Raw genomic sequence first — 23,688 nt, 5'->3', positions numbered from 1 at the left:
CAAAGCTGTAATACAGATGTGATTATAATATATCATAAAGTGCCAGCAATGAAGAGCACTTTAGAACACAAGGTTACAAAGCTAACAATTTGCATCCACCTAATGCTTTGTATTTTTAAAGAAATTTTCAAACCCCTGCAAATTAATTCCTAGAAAATTCTTAAAATGCATAATTTTCTTTGACTCAATAAGAAATCTAAACAATGATAATTTAAGGTATTTATGAGGGTTATCTTACAAATTCTGGTGAAAGGAAGCAGAAAGTATGTATCCTTTTTACTTCAGAAAGTTTTAGGAGAGAAGGAACTAGAGGTGAAGGCAGTGTTCAGACGGTATGGTGGACAGAAAAACAGTACCCAGAGATGACTGCGTCTTAGTCCCCAAATCTGTGTACATGTCAGTTTACATAGCAGAGGGGAATTAAGGTTGCAGGTGGGATTAAGATTGCTATCATTTTACTTTGAGATGGGGAAATTATGGATTGTCCAGGTGGCCCAATATAATCACAAAGGTCTTTATAAGAAGAAGAAGGAGGCAGAAGAGGGACAACCAGAGAGATGGCAATGTGAGAAGGATTCATATGTCACTGGCTTGAAGGTGGAGGAATGGGGCCGTGAGCCAAGAACTGGACAGACTCTAGATGCTGAAAAATGCAAGTAAATGGATTCTTCCCTAAGGCCTCTGGAAGGAAGGTAGCCCTGCCAATATCCTCATTTTAGGCAAATGAGACTCATTTCATACTCCTAACTTCCAGAACTGTGAAATAATAGATTTGTGCTACTTTAAAGTTGCTAATTTTGTGATAATTTTTATAGCAGCAATAGTAAACTATTTTAACAATACAGATTTCTAAACTGTAGTGAGGTGGGCTCAGCAAAGGCAAAGAGGAGCATACGTACCACAGACAAGGCCCTGGCCATCAGGCATTTATACACCATCAGTCTAGTTTAAAAACTGGATGCAAGCATGAAGAAATAAGCTTTTATAAAATACGAAGAACATACCAATGTTACCTTCAGGTAGTCATCTTTGGCAAGATGCATACTTATTATTGTAACATAGTTCTGGAATTCACTGTTGTTTCAATGGTCAGACAATAAAGTCTCATTATTGTTTATTTACAATCAGTGGTTTTACCAATTTAATAATTGCCAATAATGCTATTGGAAACTGCTGCTAGTAGAATTCATACTATTACAAATATATATTTATTTTATTGGTGCTTCATTTACCATGAGTGCAAAATGCGATAAGAAGAGCACATGGTTGTTATGAGGTTATAGTAAATTATGCTCATAAAATGCCAAAACATTCATTGGCATGTATTGGGCATTTACATTTTAGTAGCCTTTATGATAGTTGTCATCATCATTATCATTATCATTGCTTTTTAAATTTCAAAGTATTATGGGGGTACAAATGTTTTTGGTTAAAAGGATCACTTTTGTAACACTTGAGTCAGGGTTGTAAGTGTTCCCATAACCCAGATAGTGATCATTGTACATGTTAGGTAGGTTTTCACTCATTTCCTTTTCTCCCCTCCCCTCAACTGATTCTATTGAGTTATACTTCCCTGTATGCACACGTGTGCTCATAAGTTAGTTCCACTTTAATAGTAAGTACATGTGTTTTTCCATTCTTTAGATACTTCACTTCTGATAATTGTCTCCAGTTCCATTCACAGTTTTGCAAAAGACATTAAGTCATCCCTCTTCATGGCTGAGTAGTAGGCCATGGTATACAAAGACCACATTTTGTTAATACACTGATGTATTTATGGGTATTTGGGTTGATTCCACAGCTTTGCAATTGTGAATCGTGCTGCAGTAAACATTCTAATGCAGGGATCTTTTCAATAAAATGACTTATTTTCCTTTGGATAAATACAAAGTAGTGGGCTTTCTAGATCTAATGATAAGTCTACTTTTAGTTCTTTGAAGAATTTCCATAAAGTTTGTTTTCCATAGAGGTTGTACTAATTTGCAGCCCACTAACAGTATGTAAGTGTTCCTTTCTGTCTGCATCCAGGCCAGCATCTATTGTTTTTGGACTTTTTAATAAAAACCATTCTAACTGGGACAAGGTGATATCTCACTGTAGTTTTAATTTGCATTTCCTTGATAATTAGTGCCCTTGATCAGTTTTTCATGTTTATTGACCATTAATCTACCTTCTTTTGAAAAACTTCTGTTCATGTCTTTTGTCCACTTTTTAATGGGGTTGTTTGATTCTTTTCTTGCTGATTTGCTTGAGTTCTTTGTAGATTCTGGTTATTAGCCCTTTATCAGATTTATAGCCTGTGAATTTTTTCTCCCATTCTGTAGGTTCTCTATTTGCTCAGTTAATTATTTTCTTGACTGTGCCAAAGCTTCTTCTTCTTTTTTTTTTTGAGACAGAGTCTCACTTTATTGCCCAGGCTAGAGTGAGTGCCGTGGCGTCAGTCTAGCTCACAGCAACCTCAAACTCCTGGGCTTAAGCGATCCTCCTGCCTCAGCCTCCCAAGTAGCTGGGACTACAGGCATTCGCCACCATGCCCGGCTAATTTTTTGTATATATATATTAGTTGGCCAATTAATTTCTTTCTATTTATAGTAGAGACGGGGTCTCGCTCTTGCTCAGGCTGGTTTCAAACTCCTGACCTCAAGCAATCCGCCCGCCTCGGCCTCCCAGAGAGCTAGGATTACAGGCGTGAGCCACCGCGCCCGGCCCCAAAGCTTCTTTAATCAAATCCCATTTATTTATTTTTGTTGTTGCTATGATTGCTATTGGGGTCTTCATCATACATTCTTTACCTAGGCTGCTATCTAGAAGAGTTTTCCAACATTTTCTTCTAGAGTTCTTATGTTATTATGTCTTACATTTAAGTCTTTTGTCCATCTTGAATTAATTTTTGTGAGTGGTGAGAAATATAGATCTGCACGTGCCTATCCAGTTGTCCCAGCACTATTTATTGAATAAGGATTCTTTTTCCCAGTGTGCATTGCTGTCTATTTTGTCAAAGATTAGTTGACTGTATGTGTTTGGTTTCATGTCTGGGTTCTCTGTTCTGTTCCATTGGCCTGTATCACTGCTGTTCATATCAATGACTGCTGGGCACTGGGTCATAAACCAGGCATGTTTGCATCATATTTTATCTCTAGGAATTAGGATTAATTATCTCCATTTTTCAGGTTAAGAAACTGAACCTCAGAGTATAGGAACTCATTTAATCAAAATTGAAGAGCTTTTAAATGACAGGATCAGGACTGTCCAAGAAATGTTTTGCTAAACTTCTACTGGTTTTAGTGCTAGATGCTGTCTGCTTCCATTAAATAAAGCCCTATTCCAACCCAGCCTCTCAAAAGCAGAGACATTCTGAAAGACACACATGTCGTTTAGATGTACAAGCATCATTCCGTTCTTTTTAAAAAGTTTAATATTATTTTATGAATCCACTTCATTTTAGTATCTTAGAGAACATGAACCATTTTTAAACTTGGTAGGGAATTATTTTGAGACAATTTTCTCCTACTCATAAAAATTCAGTTGGAGTAGGATCACATGAAATCATATGGCATAATTTTTAAATTATTTTCTTATAAAAATAATATATATGCATTATAGAACATTTGAAGAATGAAAAATAATATACGAATGAAATTATACTACAGTCCTTCACTCTGAAATAAGTATTGATGATATTTATCTTGAATTGTATGATATAAAGGAGCTCATATTATGTTTATGATTTTGTAATTTTCAATGTAGTGTACACATTAATTCATGATACATTTTTCAGGTTTTTTCAGGGACATTTTATAAAATTTAGATATTGACTTGTAAGCTGTTCAATTCTGTATGATACTTAAGGATTTATTAACACTTTTCTTCTAAGACAATAATTTTATGTTAACTCTAGGATAAACAAGATTAGAAGATTCCTTAACCACAGGTCTTAATGATATTAAAATAAACTACCTTTGTTAAAGGAATTTATACAAATCCATTTCTTTTTTATAAAATACAAGTCTCTCTAAGTGTAGGAATTGTTTTGTAATCTTTTTATCTCTTAAAGTCTGAACAATTATTTTTTATAATTTTTTATAATTATTTTTTATAATTTTTATAATAATCATTAAGTGATTTGTTAAATAAATATATAACCAAATGTTTAAATGATTAGGGAATTAATATGTAGGTATTTTTATCAACATTATAATACTTATGAATGTTTATGGTAAATTATCCTGTTGAATTGCAAAATACTTCATCTGGAAATTCAAATGATGAGTGAGAGCTATAAAATGTTAGGGTAGTGAAGATTAAGGTTATATAATAAAAGGGTAAAATATGACTGGAAGTAGTAAGAATTTTCAAAGAATGAACTGTTATCATTCATCTATACCAATAAATATATACATTTTAAGTGTCTGTTGCTGACTTTCAACTTTGATTACAATTTTAAACTATATTAACTTATAGGAATATCTTCACCTTCAAGTGGTGAAAAATTTAAATACTATCTTATTTTTACAAAGTCAGATAAAAAATTTATATCTAGGGAGAAAGTTAATATTTAAATAGCTATTTCTCTACTCTGTATTTAAATGTAAATAATTAAGCAATCAGATTCAATAAATAAAACAAATTACTAAAATTATTTAAGAATAAATTTAAAGTATTTATTTTTGTAGATTCTTGACATAGCTCTACCTTTAAAACTCTTATATGGTGTAAAGCTTCAGTTTTTGATGATAGTATCCTATACATTTTAATAGGAGAGAAGAAAATACAAATAATTAGAATATTTCTTTCTGATTCTTCATATTCTAAAATCATATTTCTTTGTCTGGAAGTACACATTCTTATAATAATTATGCATAGGTCTTATTATATTATACACTTTAAAGTATCAAATATTAATAAAAACAGCCCCATCAGGAATTTCCAATGTTTTCATTATTTCAGTTCAGAAAGTAGTTTGGTATTCAATCTTGCACAAAATATCAGCCATGGGTAAAATAATTCAATATTAAACTTTTGAATTTGGCTTTTATAACCAGGTTATAAAAGTCCTGAGTTCTGAACTGTTAATTTTCCTAATATGACCCCTGGCATGTGGGAATTAATAATAGTAAAAAAGAAATCTCTGTAAAAGTTATTATGAAGTAGAATACTTTTCAAATTCCTTTTAATCACATATTGTATTATATTATAAAATTCCTCCCAAATCACCACTATATTATTTTTCATAGTTTTAGATAAACATCATAAATACAATATTCACTTCAGAATTACAATTTAAATTTAAGATACATAATTTTAAATATTGTATTCCTGGTAAACAGTTGGTTTAATTCTCATGTGACAAAATCACTTTGGTCAATTAAAGTATATTAATGATTATAGTGACTCATTCACAGGCATTCAGTTCCTTAATAAATACCAGTTTAAGATATTTGGATTTTTTTCCCTTAGAGGAAAGACTAGAATATTATTTTTCTTGTTACATATCAGCAAAACTTGAGAGATAGAAAGAGTAGCTGTAATCATCCAGCATGGTACTAGAAATATTATCAGCATAAAAAAGACACTACAGTGATTCTCAACTTGAGTGGACTTAAGAATTACTCAGGTACTTAGTTGCATGAGGATCCTTTTGTGCCCCAGTTCTGGAAATTGAGATTGTATCAGGCTTTTGAAGGTGATTCTGATGCAAGTGGGCCTGGATCACATTACGAGAAGGCAATGTTGTCAGTATGGGAGAAATGTACTTGTTATCAAGTGCTATAAGAGAGTTGAGGATCCTTCTTGAGCTGTCTAGTGTTTTGATCACTTGCTATCTTGTGAAGTCTATCCAGGTGTCCTGTTTACTGTGAGCTCAGGCCCCAGGAGCCCCTGGGGAGCTTCTGTGGGTGGTAGGAGACACACTTTGCTGGGTCTGCTATTTCCCTTCTGGTCAAGCATGGCCACAGAGGATGCAGACACCAGGAAGGGGTTTGCTTGCATCCTATGAGTAGAAATTCATGTTCTTCTTTGTTTCAGTATGCACATGTCTTCTAGAATATAGCTATTTCTAAGATAATTTACAATCCCCATAGTAAGATGTAAATTTTGAGATAATATTTCGGCAGAGGGTTTTGCTAATTATTATATTCTTAATCATTACGTTTTCAAAATGTTACATCATATGTAATTCTGCACATAACAAAATATAGAAAGACAGTGTCAAAGTGATAATCAAATGCTTGCCAGTGTAATTAGATTGCAAGATCCCACTGGTAGCAGAGAATAAAGAGTGCGTTAATGACATCCTTAATGTATATACTTTAGTAATACAGGCTAAAAAGCATTCATTTGTACAGATAGATCTGCCTGAAGTCCACAAAAGGAATTTGGGAAGGAAAACCCATTTTCCTTGACCTGACTTGGGTCATTGCTATCAAGTCATGATTAACCATACTCTCTGTCCTTTTTTCCGCTACTGCCATGGTCTTTGCTCTGGAAGGAAAAGGTTGAACTGGAGTGAGAGAAAACAAAGCACCATGGGAATTTCATCACAGCTTTCTTTTGCTCAGAACTAGGACAACAAAATTAGATTTGCCAGTGAACCAAAGTTATTTTCTTTTTAATCTGATCAGCTGGTCATATGCTCTTATCCGTTGGGAACTCCTAGGAAAGGACTGCAGTTTCATTTCATTTTGTCAATAATATTGTCTGAAGAATGGCTTGATGCTGGAACCAGAGTTGGCAGTAGTGGAGGTGAATTTAGTCCACCTTTATGACTTCCTGTCGGTATGACCTTGGTCACGTCTCTCAAACTTTCTAACTTGTGTCTTTCCAAGCTCAAAATTTTGTTTTTAAGTTAAATTAGTGTTAACAGTTAAAATACTGTTCTTAAAACTATAATACTAAGAATAGTATAAAACATACTATATTATTCTTGTGAATGCACTTTGTATAATATTAATATTACTATTGAATGCAATTTCAGTGTATGTTACTTTGAAATGTGTCACATTTACAATCAAATGTCGAACCGTTTTTCAGCAAAAGAACTCAGGACATGTATTAGGGATGGGGCAGGGATGGAGCAGTAAATGTCCCTCTCCAGTGTCTGAGTTGCTAAACAATACTGAGAAACACAACAAAAGAATAAAGGGTGTGGGAAATCAAATATTGCCTTTATTATTGATGAATTTGATATTGGCTAGCATGGTTTCTATCTGTGATAAAGTGGAGTCCAGGCCAAAAGCTATCAAGAACATCTGCCCTAATATGCTATCGAAGCTTAACAAAATAGGTAAGAATTGGGAAACTGATTACAAACTTATTCTGAATCCTGGCCTCCAGGACATTCTCCATCTTTCAGACTGATGTGATAAAACTGGAAATATAAAAATTCGAGGAATAGTAGAAACTATTACTAATCTACTACTAAATAAAATTGTAAGTATGGCATCCAGGATTTTCAAAAATATTACATTTTGAAATCTGAATGCTAGAGCTTACATTTATTATTGTTGAAAATGTCACTTGTCATTTCTTCAAGAAATAGTTTTGATTTTTCAATTACACTAATATCTACATAGTTATTTATAGAAGATTCGCTTTTCAGATCAGAGATATACTGAAATTATTACTGACTGAAATAATATATTTGCATCAAATCCTGACTTTATAAATTTTTAGAGCTAAATAATAAAGATATTTTTTATTAATAGAGTTTAAAATATATTTTAAGTCCTTTATTTACTCTATTATGGAGTTGCTACCAGAGCTGTGGATGTTTTTTTAAAATCAAACTGTATAACTTTTATCAGACTCTTTCTTTATAGAAAAGAATATTGAGGGGTACAATCTACATAAATAAAATTCACTTTTTAATATACTTTTCCAAAGAGTTTTAGATATCTATACACTTAACAAACCAACATGTAAATTTATTGTGGTGGCATAATGGTAATATCTCTGTTCCATGTCTTCAAAATATCTACCTTCACTACCCTAACTTTTGTGTAATTATAGTTTTTCTTTGAAATTATCTTTGTTTGTGGAAAGTGCCTTGCCACAGAGCAATGTATTTCCAAGATGAATTTTCATACAACCATATAAAAGCTATAAAACTTTGATCCTGTTGCAGCCTCAGTTGTAACTTTAGGGAATTTTCAGTAAGCATTTGTGGATCACCAGTGTCGCTAAAGGCATGTTATGCAGGTTTAATTACTCACAAAGAGAAACTGGGAAACATGAACTCAAACCTTATTTGCCTTGGTATATCACAAAAGGCATAAGGAAATCATTATATGGAAGAATGTAACATGTAGGCTCCTATTTACCAGCTATGTTTTCTTATTTAGTAACCTAGTTCGTATACTTAATTCTGAAATGAAATGAGCATATTCTTTTCTACTCTTTCTTCATCTTTTGTTCAACGTGTATCCATACATAGTTCAAGCCTTCCTATCTTTAAATCAAAGTGGAGCATCCAATATACATTGCATGATGTTTTAGCAAGTGAAAGAATTTCCTTTAGTGCTGCTGTAATGTAGCAGCCATTCCCTTTGGACTTGTGGTAGCGTACTTTTCAGACCCATCCAGAAACTAATGTCATGCTCCTTTTTTCTCTGTTAACAAGTTAAGTAATTCTCCATGATGCTATAAATACATATTGAGGGAGAGGCGGCAAAGCGGTAAGATTTAGTGTCACAGAAGTTTGAGCTGCATACTCATCAAACTTCCTTCCTAAGCAGACCTGCCTGCGTCTGGTTTTGTGCATGTCACATCCCTTTTCTATTAGAATGTTGTTACTCACAACCAAACGTATAATTTGGTGGAGCACAGAACACCCAGTTTATAAATGGCCACTTAGACTGCATAAACATTTAGTATCCGATAAGCAGACATTAATCTCTATCAGGACCCAATAATAACTCACAGGTTAATCCTATGTGGCCCACGAAGCCCGAAGTATCTGCCATCTAGACCAATACGGAAAGTTTTCCTGCGGGAAGTCCTGGCATCGCACCCCACTGACCATAGGCCGCCGTGGGGCCCAAGCTTCGACTGACGGCTATTCTGTCGGCTATTCTGTCGGGCTGTTGACGCTCCCAGGTACTTGAGATAGCACACGAAATCCTGAATCCTGTCTGAATGCAACCACATCCACGAGTTCAGTCGGATCCGACCTTATACTTTGCCTTCCTCGGTTTAACAACCCTTACAGTTCATTCCATACACATGTCCCAGACTCATCCAATGACACTTTCTGAGTACGAAATCGTTTTTCTGAAATATCCCTCCTTTCACTTGTGGGACCTCTCTGGAGTGACTGATCCCAGAGGCAATCGGTGAGGGGTGTTGGCATACACCCAGCAAAGTTAACATTACTTCCAAGGCAAGCCAGGTGCTAAGTTTTTAAAAACGTTTCTTTTCGGTTTTGGTCTTGTTTCCTTGCATGCTTATTTTACAAGGAAATGCTGGTTCCTTCTGTTAAGAAAAGGAGCATTTGGAAGTTGTCAGCCTCATCTCTGCCTCAGTCTTCTTGTCTCTAGGGTTAAGATTTCATACTTTCCTCAACAGTGCTGTTACATTAGTGTAAGAATCCTGGAGGGCGTTCTGCCAGCTTCTGGAGCTGCAGTGCCTTCGTGCGCATGCGTGCTCTCCAGGCCGGCAGAGCAGCTGTTCCACCCCACCCCCTCCCAGATTCTGCAATCCCTGTGGCCACCGTATCAACTAAATAACCTAGACATTTGATCTCCAAAACTTTCCCCTTTACTGGCACTTTATCTGAAATACTCACTGGTGAAAATGTGAGTCCCGATGATACCTTTGTGCGCCCTGCATTGCCGTGTGCCGTCCCCCATGCGGGGCGTCTGTGCGCGCCACGTGTGCCCTCCAGGGGCGGGGCATCTGTGCGCGCCACGTGTGCCGTCCCCGTGCAGGGCGTCTGTGCGCCCTGCATTGCCGTGTGCCGTCCTGGGCGGGGCGTCTGTGCACGCTACGGTCACCGCCCTACTGTGTGCCCTGTGGGCATGGCACCTCTACTCGTCAGGGTTCTGGCAGGAAACAGATGGCATCACTAAAGATTTTAACTGAAAAAGTGTAATAAAGGGATTATTAATTGAGACGTGCAGGGCCGGAGAATCCAAGGAGGTAGGGGGGCATCCAGGCGGCAGGAATCTGTACCTGCTGTACCTGTGGGAAGGGGAAGGAAGATGCACCCCTGCGGCATGAAGACCGCAGCCATGGAAGAAAGTAAAGTCACAAAGGGCCTCACGAGAAAGCCTCCGCTGCCAAAATTAGAATGGAGGCTCCTCTCCTCTCCTGATACTCGGATAGTGTCCTGGCCCGTTTACAGGATGGAGGATGAACACAGAACGTAAAACACAAATGCAGAACACAGAAAAACGGGGACACACATACAGACAGTTGACTCAAGTAATAATACACTGGGTCAGTTTTATTTTTATATTCTAAAAGATTAAAGTTAGTTCCTTGCACATAACCATCCAGGCGTGGCAGCGATAGCCATAAATTCTGGAATGCGTAGCCTTAGGGAAGCAGATATCCCCTGACTCAGAATTTCAAGGTGGTTGCTCTAGGCACTAGGGCATACATAAAGGACTGAGATTAGCAAGGATGGGCAAGGTGAGCCACAGGGGGCATTTCTCATCCCTAGCTTCTCTTAGGGTGAACCCCTAAGATCTTCAGCTGAGCCCTGGGGGCTGTGCCTGGCTTAGGTCGCCCCTCCCAAAGACGGGGTCTTACCCATCATTGACTAACCAGCCATCTTATGGGGTGTACGCAGCAATCACAGGAACTAAATGTTTATCATGTGGCCTCCAGACCCCCAATGCTGTGGGGCGGGGTAGCTCTTGCTTACTTACAACTCAGATCCTTTGTTATGCCTCTAGGCAACATCCTTGTTTATCACAAGGACCTTGTCTGGAACAGATTACTTTCAAACACTCTGGGAAGAACATGTACATTACTCACTAACTTTAATTCTTAAACTAGGAAAATATATGTCAGTCCCCTACAGATAGTGCTCTGAGATGCCAGGCCTGGGAGCCAGGGTGAGGACAAGCCTCTAGGAAAAGAATCACTCTGGGGAGAGCAGAGAAAATAACCAGGCTCTCTACATACCATCTTGGGGGTGAATTGGAGAAATGAGAGCACTTAAGAGACTGTGTGAGATGGTAATATTACCATAGTTCATTGATTCTATTTTCTTTGCTATTCAAATTCTCCAAGATTAAAAATCCATATTTAAATTTACAATGTAATTTATTTGCTCACATTATTCCTTTCTTAAAGAAACAAAATAATCAGCTGTTTTATGATCAATATTGTCTTAGAATCAATAAACTATAGAGTAATAGCAATAAAGGAGAGGAAGGATATGGATGTTGCGGGAATAGAACTCCTCAAACTTGCACTAAGTATGGAACATTTTTAGACTTCCACATAGATTTAGAGTCTTTTATGTTCATCAATTTTTAAGTGGAGTACCAGTTGGAGCCTCAATATTCCAATCTACTCTGTTTTTGAGTATGTAAAAACAATGGCAATGCTCAAAGAACCACAGAAATGAGAAGAGGAAAAGGGATTTGGCTAATCTATGTTCCATATAAGGAGCTTGTGGCTCAGTTATAGTTCAGTTAAAATAACCATATTATAATGGAGACTTGGATTCATACTAAATGATGAAGTGGGCTAGGGGGGGCAGTATAATAATGGTATTGCACTAGTGGCCTGGGCTTGAATATCAAATGAGCTACTTAATAACTCTGTTGAACTTGAGCAAGTTAATTAATTGGTGAGTCAAGTACCTGAAGTTTCCTCATCTGCAAAATAATTATGAAAATAGTATATACCTTATAGGATTTTTGTGAGGATTAAATAAATCTTTTAGAACAATCACTGATACATAATAAGGGACTGTAAAACTTAGCTGCTATTATTATCGTTATTATTGTTCAGTTTCCAAAATATGATCTAGACATGCTCTTAGATACCTAAAAGCCATTTCTAACATAGTACATTTCCCAAATTGTCACTTATGTCTTTCCTTCTTTTAATACAAATTATCTTAGAAACTTGGAAAGGAGCAAGAGATTCTCACCTATGGTATCTCTTTATTGATAACAAAAATATATTTTAATTCCCATTCCAATGTCTATAAATAAAATAGGAAATATAGAAACTTTGGAAATAATAACTTTATTTTAAGAACTACTATATTTAATCATTTATGCATCTTATTATTGAGGAAATATTTTAATAAACTTTTGAATATGCCCTCTGTTTTCATATATACACAGTTTTACTGGCAGGATCTACTATTCTTTGACTCCTATTTTCCATGCCTTGTGATAATAAGCACACTATATGCATTTTCAAAGTTAATACTCTGAATAACCCTGTTAGGTATTTGTGTTTTTTTCAATTTTATAAGTGGCCTTCCTAGGCCTAAAAGGTGTTTAGAGGTGGGAGTCGAACATTTTCAGTTTGTATATGCAGGGTAAGGAAGTCTTTGCAAAATAAAAAATTAATGTAAAAATTAATGTAAAAATTAATGTCAAATTCTTTTTTTACATAAAAGGGCAAGAATTTTCTTCCACGGTTGCTCTGTGAGGCATAGAAGTATTTGTTTGCACCCCAAAAAGAAGAAAAGGGAAGTTCTGAGTTTGTATAAAAATAATTTTTGCTGGTCGTTCTTCACCATTACGCGTGGGGCCTTCCTGTGTTTGAAAGGGAGAACCCAGTTAAATAACGTAGGGCACAGAGATCTGAAGACGACTCCGAGACACGGACTTGGGTACAGGTAGTTTGAGGGTGAGCCCCTGAAACACTAGCGAGAGGACGCGGAGAAGGGAGAAAGGGCGATGATGTGCATGTTAATAAGCAGAGTGATGCAGCTGCAGGCCAACACCACTGGGACCCTCTGGCCACCGTGCAGACCACGACTCGGAGTTGCCCCGCCGCAGGGCAGAGAAGCTGAGTTACTTACACACTTAGTTCCTTACTGGCTGCGCTTCCTCCCTCCGTGCACCCAACCCTCGCCCTGCGAGCTGAGCTGCGGGCAGCGCGCGGCTGGGCCTCGGGCGCCAGGGACAGTCGCGGGCAGCACAGCGGTCCGCCTAGACGTGGGGCGTGCATGAGAGCTGCAGTGTGTGCACTACCTTGCCATCTCAAAAATCCCATTTTGTTCCCCCTTGGACTAGAAATAACAGCAGAAAGTTGGGGTATTTGAGTTATGCTTTACAGTATAATTTAAATAATGATGCGTGTGTGTGTGATTATGTCAAGATTAATGTTTATGTTGCCCCTACTGAATTCATCATTGCTGTAACTCATTATTTATTTATTTATTTATTGGTAATTTTTGTGCTTTCTTCTGCCTTTTGGTTACTGGTTAGGAAAATGTAATACTGAACAGACACATGATGCAATCTCTTTCTATTATGCACAATCAAAACATGGGTAGGAGATTGGATCTTATTCAAAAAGAAGAAAATCTGCCATTTGAAGCTGTGCGTATATAATAGGAAGAACTTTTATTTGTATTTAGTCTTATTCTTTTGGTAATATGTAGTGTAATCTGTTTTCAGTGGAAATGCAATTATTGATTTAAATTATTGATAAACACTTCCTTCAGGTTTAAAAATTTGTTGTAGTATTTTGTAATATAAATAAATAAGGCACTATTGAATCTGAAAGAACACTTTATAGTAATTTATAAAAATTAATCTGGTTGTATTTTGTTCCTATAAAACCATTATATCATGCTGTCATTTACTTTATGTTGCTAGGCCCGAGATGTACATTTTAAGTAATTTATTTGCAGATCTTGATTCCATCTTCAATAGTAATGTCCCTTTATTATGATAAAGTTTCCAGGAATGAAAATTTTGTATTTTTATGTTTCAGGTTCATCATTTATTATTTCATTTCACAGCCTGTAATTGGCCAATCTTAATGCCAATAACCCTCCTTAAATCAGGAAAAGAATACTTTAGGCTTGATTTAGCTCAAGTATATAAAATGAAGTGCATTGCAAGGCCACTAGGGTACTCTTGAGAATTCATAGAGAACTATTGTTGGATATGTAGCCTAAATATTTCTCAAGTACAAGCCTCTGTTTTCTAGGAAAAGGGAAAAGAAAACCATGGCTATTAAAATGGCTATTAACTTTCATATTTTGACTCAGTCTGGTTTCCTATGAAAAGAATGGAAGGCAGCCTGAAGATCAGTGACTATCTTTGTGGCTCTGACAAGCTACTTGCTCCTTCCAAGACGCAGTGTGAGTAAATGAGACCAACTCCCAACAGTTTTGTGAGGATTAAATGAGGGGATACATGTTAACTGCGATCAGTGTGCTTGATACATGGGAAGTCTCAGTAAATAATAGTTGAGAAAATTAAAAAGAAAAGCCTGGAAGGACTTCATCCATGGAGACAAAAGGGATGACATCTAATGCCAAATTAAGATTTTTAAAAATTGTCATGTAGAGGTTATTGACAAAGTATAAGTCAAATACAAATTTTAAAAGAAGGATTAATATTAACATAAGAAAAAATGAATCTAGAGTATTGAGAAAGACTACCTGTACAATTTTCTTGGGAAATTTGGAGAAACAGGTTATGATTGTCTCTAGAATTGATTTCTTATAGTTGTCTTCCAGTTGTGATACCCAACCACAACACACGGAGATATTCATTCTGAACTTTAATATATACTCATAGCTTATTATATAATTTTATTGATTGAAATTTTAGAGTCAATAAGTCAATTTTATAAATTCTTCATACTTAACTGTACTCTTAGAGTATACCATATGTTCTTTTTCTTTGATAGAAAACCAGACTCTCAGTAAGCCTTCAACATTCTTTGCATACTTACGATTAGTTTATAGACTGCTTAATATTGACTAATCTAACCCGTATCACTACAAATAACCCATTTTAATCTTATAATTAATGTCATTGTGTCCTTTGCTGTTAAAAGTTACAAGTATAGTCTATAGGGCAGACAGCCTGCACTGGAATCCTTATTCTAATACTGCTTTACTTTTCTCATCTATAAAATGGGAATAACATTAGTATCTACTTCATAGGGTAATTTGGGGAATTAAATGAAATAGCATATGTAAAACACATAGAGACCTAGTTTTTTTAAGAGCTTGATAATTTCAATTATTTTAAGTTTAATTTTTACACCAATTATTTTGCTATATATGTAATATAAAGAAAACTCTTCCTTTTTCTTTTTCTTAAACATAAAAATACCAAATTATAGCATCATGTTTGTATTTGTTCAATGAGTATTTATTTGTCATCCATGCTGGGTGAGACCTACACACAGAATAACAGAACTATATTGATGATTCATACACAACTTGTGTATGATTCCCATATGTTTTCTTCCAGATGTCTTTTCTCATTCTGTATATATAAATATATAAAAAATGTGTTCAGTATCTCTTCAAGAAATTATGCTAGGCATTGTGTAGAAATCAATGAATTGAAAGATAAAGTATCTGCTCTTAAAGATAATATTTATATCACGAGAAAAGGTGAAAATACACAAACTCAATAATTCAATAAAAATACAAAAGTTCACAAAATCATTATAGTAGTCCTCACATAAGTGGTGTAGAGAATACATGCTCTGTACTCGGAGGAAAAAAGATGATTATGGATTACAGCAGCTTTGGTGCTTTGTTCTTTGTACTCATAATAATATTGTACAAACTGATCTTTAAAGGTGATTACTTTGTTTTCTATAATAATACCAGTTTATTATAAAAATATAAGCAATATGGAAGAGTAAGAATCCTCTCTCTTATAAACAACTGTTGTTAACAATTGATGAGATCATTTTAAATAGGTAGGTAGTGACTGTTCAATTAAAAATGAGATTATACTTTACATATCTTTACATAAAAATTAATATAAGGTAACATTGAAAGATGTATTAATTTTAGATAAAAATTTCTTCACTTTGAGTACTTTTTAGATTAAATATTATTGCTTAGGGAAAGATGATGTTATAAATAATACCGAGAGAATGAGTTTATTTTTTAAATTTATGTTTCAAATGTAGGCAGTGTTGAAGGACTAAATTCTGTAAAAGCTGAGTTTAGTACTTTGTACATTCTCCTCCCCAATTGCTCAGTTTTCCTTTTCTGTAATTGTATTTCATCAAGGTTTTCAATATGTACATTTTGTAATGCAATCCTATTGCACTCAGTATCTAGTCTTTGTTCTGTGTGTGCATGTATTTCATTCACTCACTGTTCTTTTTACAAAGTTTTTTACATTTCCATTTTCTTTACTTTCATGCTGCCATTTTTAGGGTGGGCTTCTCCCCTGTTACTTAAATGTTGATTGCAGTTACTTTCATTTAAGACAGTGATAAAAGATCTGTAGTGAACACATGCCAGTCCTCTGCTCTCCCCGGCCCACTTCCCGTAAGAACCTTAAGAACCATACTTTTTCAAATGTTTCTTTTTTGTTCTGTATTTTAGAAAGATACATTTATATTACTATTTCTTCATTTACTAATTTTAGCTATTATTTCTTGGTTTCCTGTAATATATTAGATAAATATTTATCTCTGACTTTTATTTTTCAGAATATTTAAATCTCAACTTCTAGAGATTTAAATATTCTGTCATTTATCCGTTTTTACATTATTATGATCATATACACATTTACACTATTACATTACGTTACTACTACATTATACACTAGTGATCCAAATAGTGTATAATTATTCTGCTTTCTTTTTATAACTTTTTAATTTTGTTTTTCTGGAATTAATATTTATTTCATTTCTTATATTATGTGCAAAAGATTGTAATGTGTACCCATATTTAATTTTTTGAAAATGTCCTATCTGAATTGTCAAAGCTCTATCATTAGCATTTTTCTCAACTTTTCAAATACATGCAATAATATTACAATTACCTTATTTATTGCCTGTGGCCTTCCCTCCCCAAATCATTTGACTTTTATAAGTCCCTACTAGTCTTTAGGCCTCTTGACCGGCTGCCATCCTGAAACTTTCTGTTGATACTTTAATTTACATGTTTTTTGTGGTATAATTTACAATCTAAGATATACAGATGAACGAAGTTTTATACACGTATACTTACGTACCCACCATCTAGATTAAGATATAGAACGTTTCAGAACTCCAGCAGGCTCCCTCATGCCTGCTTTCATTCATTGATCCTACCCTCAAATATTCTGATCTCTACCACCATGGGTCAAGTCTTTCTGCCTTGGAAACTTATATAAATACAATCATAAACTCTTTCTTTTTTTGCTTAATATTATATCTTTGGATTCATCCATTGTGCAAGTATCATTGGTTCATTCTTTTTTATTGTTCTGCAATATTGTATACTATGAATATACTATAAAAATAAGTTTTGTGAGAACTTTCTTATAATTCATGAAAATCTGTCCTTGAAATTGGTCTGAAGAAATCAAGAACAACTTAATATTTTTCGTCTTGTTGGTGACTTGCTTTTCCCTCCTAGAATTGTGCAGTTTTATAATCATCATTAAACCAAGGGCAATTTAATTAAGATATGCTTTTCTTAACAATTTTTCTTGGAATCTGATTGTGTCCCATTGATTCATAGATCTGTTCCTTTACCTTCCTTCCTTATTTCAAGGATTTTTAACATGTTAAAAATGTATAAAATATTTTGCAATATTTTTATCTATATTTTGTTCTCTACTTAAGAATTTTGGGTAATCCTTATGTTCAATCTTTTCTTTTTTTGACTTGTATTTAAATATATCATATTTTTACCAATAGTGTTAACCTGCTCCATTTTTTTCTTCTTTTCTTCTTTTTGTATTTGCTATGGAAATATCAAGCTTTTATTTTTGGCCAGAAATTAAAATATTATCTATGTCTAATCTAGTCATTACTTTCTCTAATTTATTTATTATCTGGGTAATAATATTGTTTTGGCTCTCAATTTGTCTTATTATATCCTTTCATATTATTTTTTTAATTAAATCAACTTGTGTTTGAATTTTGGTTTTATTTAATCTGTGGTCTTTTTTTTTTTTTTTTTTTTTTTTTTGAGACAGAGTCTCGCTTTGTTGTCCAGGCTAGAGTGAGTGCCGTGGCGTCAGCCTAGCTCACAGCAACCTCACACTCCTGGGCTCGAGCGATCCTTCTGCCTCAGCCTCCCGAGTAGCTGGGACTACAGGCATGCGCCACCATGCCTGGCTAATTTATTTTTATATACATATCAGTTGGCCAATTAATTTCTTTCTATTTATAGTAGAGACGGGGTCTCGCTCTTGCTCAGGCTGGTTTCGAACTCCTGACCTCGAGCAATCCACCCGCCTCGGCCTCCCAGAGAGCTAGGATTGCAGGCGTGAGCCACCGCGCCCGGCCAAATCTGTGGTCTTTTTTTGTGCTATGAAGGACTTTCATAGTTTCTCCTCCCTACTTGTGGTCTCCACTAGTTTTTGCCTGCTGTATTACTTTCTTTATTGTGATGATCATTAATGTTAATATTATTTGCCATACTCTTTCCATAGCCACAAGTTTGTATTGCCAATCTTTCATCTTAGCTCAGTTTAGACTTTTATTTGCATAATAGGGTGTGGGCAAGTTACCCTTTAAATTCTGCTCCCTACCTTATTTGGTACTTCATATTTTTCCCTCCAAGCTACAGTTTTAAAAGACAGACTCTATATTCCAGTCATTTTGGTATGGCCGGAGGGAAAAGAGGAAGAGAAGGAAAATATGTGGGATGCCCCAGCTGCAAGAGCTGGGTTGTGGTCTCTGCTAAGACACTGTTAAATGTCCCTCTGCTCTGCCTCAGATGTAGTTGAGTTTGTGAGATTCGGCTGGTTTTCCTGACTCTTCTCTGAGCCCCGACTTGGGGATGATACTGACAGATTTTTCAGCTCTGTGGATACCCCAAGATCGGTTTTCAGATGGGGAAGAGATTCATGAGCACCCTGAGGGTTTTGGTGACTCAACTTTCTTCATCAATACTGACTCTGGAGTGGGAGATAGGTTTAAAATTAGAGCTGCTCTACCAGAACCTTCCATTTATTTCATTGGTATCAACTTCAATTTAGTTTATGACATGAGATACCATCCCTTTGTTTGGTTTTTGCTATTGAATTTCTTTTTTAAGAAAATGTGTATTTTATTTCATTGGGCATTTGGAGATGGAAATTTTGTTATCTGAGTTTATGTACTCATCTTTATACCTGGAAGAAAAATTTTAAACTCCTTTAATGTAAATTCTTACATTTCTTCTCAAAATAATTTCATTCATTAGGCAAGGTCTATTTTTTAAACCTTCATTTAACAGAAGAAGTGACAATGGCTCAAAAGAGTGAAATATCATAGTCCAGGTAAAATTCGTGTTTCCTGGCAGAGCCTGCCCAGTGCCCCTAATTTCATAGAGTATTTAGTTCATTTTCCTGTGAGGCCTCGTACTATTAAATATTGCTGTTGAGCATCCTAGATTCACATTTGTATGGTGAATACAGTGTAGACGCACACAAAGCATGAACTCTGTTACATTTTAGTTATTACTTTAATCCTGTATGATTGTGATGAGGATAATATGAATTTTATTATTCATCTCTGGTATAAATAAGTTAATGTAGTTCATAAAGAGTATATTTAAATTTTTGAGAAATAATAATCTAACCGGCTGTTAGCATTGAAAATATAAGAAAATTAAGACATTATTTTTCCTTTTTCCAGGAAATACAAAAGACATCATAATGATATATGAAGAAGATGCTGAGGAATGGGCTCTGTACTTGAGGGAAATCTTTGTACGTATTGTGAAAAGGGAAGCAATCCTGTTATATTGCTTGGAGAATTTCTCCCTTCGGCATTTGGAATTGCTGAACTTAACCTCTTATGAATGCAAACTTTTGATATTATCAAACAGCCTGCTTAAAGACCTAACTCCAAAGAAGTGTCAGTTTCTGGAAAAGGTACTTGATTCACCGGAAAGTGTAGTTACTATGCTTTGTGGAGTGAAGAGTTCAGATCAGCTCTATACATCATTAAATATCTCTGGAAGCAGATGGGAGATCTCAACTGAGCAGGAGCCAGAAGACTACATCTCTGTCATCCAGAGTATCATGTTCAGAGGTAGTGTTCCCAAATCGTATTTGTTTTGTTGTTATTGTTGTTGTAATTAAAAAGTTGAAAGTTTTTATTTTAATTTCAGAATATTACAGGGGCGTAGATGTTTTGGTTACATGAATTACTTTTGTACAGTTTGAGTCTTTATAAGTGTGTCCATCATCCAGATAGTGCATTATACCCATTAGGTGTGAATTTTCCCATCCCCTCCTACCCACCATACCTGCTTGATTTCTGTTGAATTTTACTAATGTATGTGCACATAAGTATTGATCATTTAGTTCCAATTTAATAATGAGTACACTTTGGGGTTGTTATTCTATTCTTACAGTACTTCACTTAGAAGGATGGTCTCTAGTTCCATCCAGGTTGTTACACAAGGTATTAGTTCACCAATTTTTATGGCTGAGTCGTACTCCATGGTACACATACACCACATTTTATTAATCCACTTATGGATTGATGAGTACATGTGTTGTTTCCACATCTTTACAATTGTGTATTGTGCTGCTATAAACATTCGAGTGCAGATGTCTTTATTATAGAATTCCTTTTTTCCCCTTTGGGTAAATATCTAGTAGTGGGATTGCTGGATCAGTGGTAGGTCTACTTTTAGTTCTTCGAGTTATCTTCATACTACTTTCTATAGAGGCTGAACTAGCTCCAGTCCCGGCAACAGTGAGTAAGTGCTCCTTTCTCTCCAGATCCACACCAGCATCTGCTGTTTGGGGACTTTTTGATAATAGTCATTCTTATTGAAGTTAGGGGATATCTCATTATGGTTTTGATTTGCATTTCCCTGATGATTAGAGACATTGAGCATTTTTTCATATGTTTATTGGCCATTAGTCTATCTTCTTTTAAAAAGCTTCTGTTAATGTCTTTTGCCCACTTTTTAATGGGGTTGTTTGATTTTTTGTTTTGATTTTTTTTTCTTGCTGAACAACTAAAATAAATAAACAAATATATATATATATATTGAGAGAGAGAGAGAGAATTAGCCTGTCGTGGTGGCACGTGCCTGTAGTCTCAGGTACTTGGGAGGCTGAGGCAGGAGGATCTCTTGAGCCCAGGAGTTTGAGGTTGCTGTGAGCTAGGCTGACCGCCATGGCATTCTAGCCCAGGCAACAGAGTGAGACTCTGTCTCAAAAAAAAAAAAAAAAAAAAAAAAATTAAGGTCAAGAAACAAAAAGGAAGAATGAGCTACTGTTCCAAATTAAATTAAAGGCGGCTACAGCCGTCAGCCCCGAGCTGTCCAGAGCCCCCTCCTCCCGTATTCACTTAGTCTCGCTGCCTTAGAAAAGGTTCTACTTCCCCATTTTCCACCCATCGGCCTAAATCTTCCTCTTCCCTTTCACAGTGTGCTGTGGCCTGTCGTTTTCCTCTCTCCTCTCTGCTCTTCTAAAACACACTAGATTATAGAACTCTGCCTGGCCTACAGAATAAAGTCAAAGTCCCTTAGAACAGCAGACAAGGCCTCTCATAGTCAACTATTCTGTCAACTATTTTTAAATTAGCAGGAGGATTTAAAACACCTACATTAATTGTTCACTAATTTAGGCAATAATCAATCGTTAACAGTGAATGCAGAATGATAACATATTTAGGACAAAGGCCAGTAGAACTGTTTTTGTACTTCTAGAATTTATTAAGGTTTGAAAAATTATTAGCTGCCAACTTTGAAATTCAGGGTTTGAATATCTGCTTTTTTTCTTTCTCTAAGAAACTAGTAGTTCATTATAATTTCAGAATTCCAATTAAAATGATGGATTGTTTGAAAAGTGTATTGCTCAAAAAGTCTGAATTATAAATGTGAGTTCAGGTACCTGATACTTTACACAAGGGTTTTATTTTGTCCCAAAGAGCTTCTCTGGCTTGTGTGATTTAATAAAGTAGCTCAAATTATTTCTGAGGCTGTAAAGACTAAGGTTCTAAGGTTTCTTTCTCAATGTATGATACATATTCAGCTTTTCTTTGAAGAAGTTTATTTTTTATTTTCTCTTTTAAAATTCTATTCTTATTATTTTATCTTCTAAATGTCATTTTTGATCATACTTACATATCTTGAAGCGTGAAACTCAAACACTAATTTTTTTTTAATTTTAAAGAGATTTATTCTGAGCCAAATTTGAGGGCCTAGACCTGGAGCCACGCCCAAGAAGCCTTGAGCAAGTGGACTCGCTGTGGCTGGGTTACGGTTTGGTTCTATACACTGCAGGGAGACAGGGGTTACAGGTAAAATCGTAAATCAGTATGTGGAAGGCATATATTTACTTGGCCCAAAAAGGTGGGCCATCTCGAAGTGGGGGCTTACAGGTTATAGGTGGGTTTAAAGATTCTTTGACTTGTAATTGGTTAAAGACATGAAGCTTTGTCTAAATGCTTGGAATGTTTTAAGATAAGGAGGTCTGTTAATCAGAGACAAGCCACCTGACATAGATTCCTTGTGTAAATTGAGGACCTGCAGGTTTGTCTTGCATGCCCTTAGGCCGGTTAATGGGTTACAAAGGACGTCCCCAAGAAGTTTATAAATCTTAGGCACAGGAATATAATCACAATTTGTTTATTGCTAGTAAAATAAGATAAGGGAATTTGATCAGGACATTTTTATTGCGTTGGTGATGGCCTTCTCTGCAGTACTGTGGGCAGCTTTGACCGTGTTCATATGATGAACGTAGCGCCCCCTAGTCCGGCTTTCTGCCACTTCCCTTTTGAAGCAGAGCTAAGGTGCATGCTGTGCGCTATTCAGGCTCATTGTGCTATGAACTACTCGGTAGCTCCCTCACGTGCTCATGTTACTCTTTACTATTCTAAATATCCCGCCTCTCTTTAGATGTTTTCTCTTCATTTTTACTAAAAGCTGGTCTTCTTTTCGTGATTCAATTCCACATAGGAAAGGTCTTCCGCTGCATTAACAGAACCCTTCCAAGGCTTTCTGAACATTAACTCTAGTGTTCAAGGGAAGACACTGTGTAAAGCCTATGAAAAAAGAAATTTTTACTCTGTCTTATCGGGTAAAATATCTAGTTCTGAAATCTAGGCCAAGACAGTTGGTGTCCTGAAGTCTACAGAACTGTAATCTGAGGTCCACAGAAATCTACCTGCAAGAAATGATTACTGCCATTGGAGGCGTAATCGCCTCTCGGCCATGTTTGACTTAAACATGCATTGCCCCAGCTGGTGACCAATCATTTGCTAATCTCAATAATTATTTTTAAAAAACTTTAAACTTTATTTTCTTAACATCAGAAACATTTTCTCATTCACACTTATGTTTATGCTCAAAGATAAGATATAGCATCATATGAGATCAGCTAGCAGCTTGATACAAGATGATGGATCGGAGGCTGCTTTGCCATATTTTTATATTTCACATAGAGAATCAAGTGAAAGATGTGTATATTTTAACTTTATCCATCACTGAGAAGCACAGTAGGCAATTTAAACTAAGTTATGAAATTAATAAACATTTAAAAAGTCAGACATTTTATGATACCACCAAATGGGAATTCACTTACATTCATATATTGAGGATATATATTTTTAACA

General features: G+C 35.5%; 1 protein-coding gene across 4 annotated transcripts in view; it reads left to right on the top strand.

Annotated features, from left to right (window-relative positions):
- BANK1 (B cell scaffold protein with ankyrin repeats 1) overlaps positions 1-23,688 on the top strand; it is a 252,856-nt gene that overhangs the window by 22,208 nt on the left and 206,960 nt on the right. For all 4 annotated transcript variants that reach the window (XM_075998581.1, XM_075998580.1, XM_075998583.1 and 1 more), the window contains exon 2: positions 19,747-20,145. In XM_075998581.1, coding sequence (XP_075854696.1) covers positions 19,747-20,145 — 399 coding nt within the window. The remainder of the gene's footprint in view (positions 1-19,746; positions 20,146-23,688) is intronic.

Source organism: Microcebus murinus, chromosome 29 (assembly GCF_040939455.1).
Source record: "Microcebus murinus isolate Inina chromosome 29, M.murinus_Inina_mat1.0, whole genome shotgun sequence".
NCBI lineage: Eukaryota > Metazoa > Chordata > Mammalia > Primates > Cheirogaleidae > Microcebus > Microcebus murinus.
Note: the sequence above shows the minus strand (reverse complement) of the source record. Positions and strands in the feature narration are given on the sequence as shown.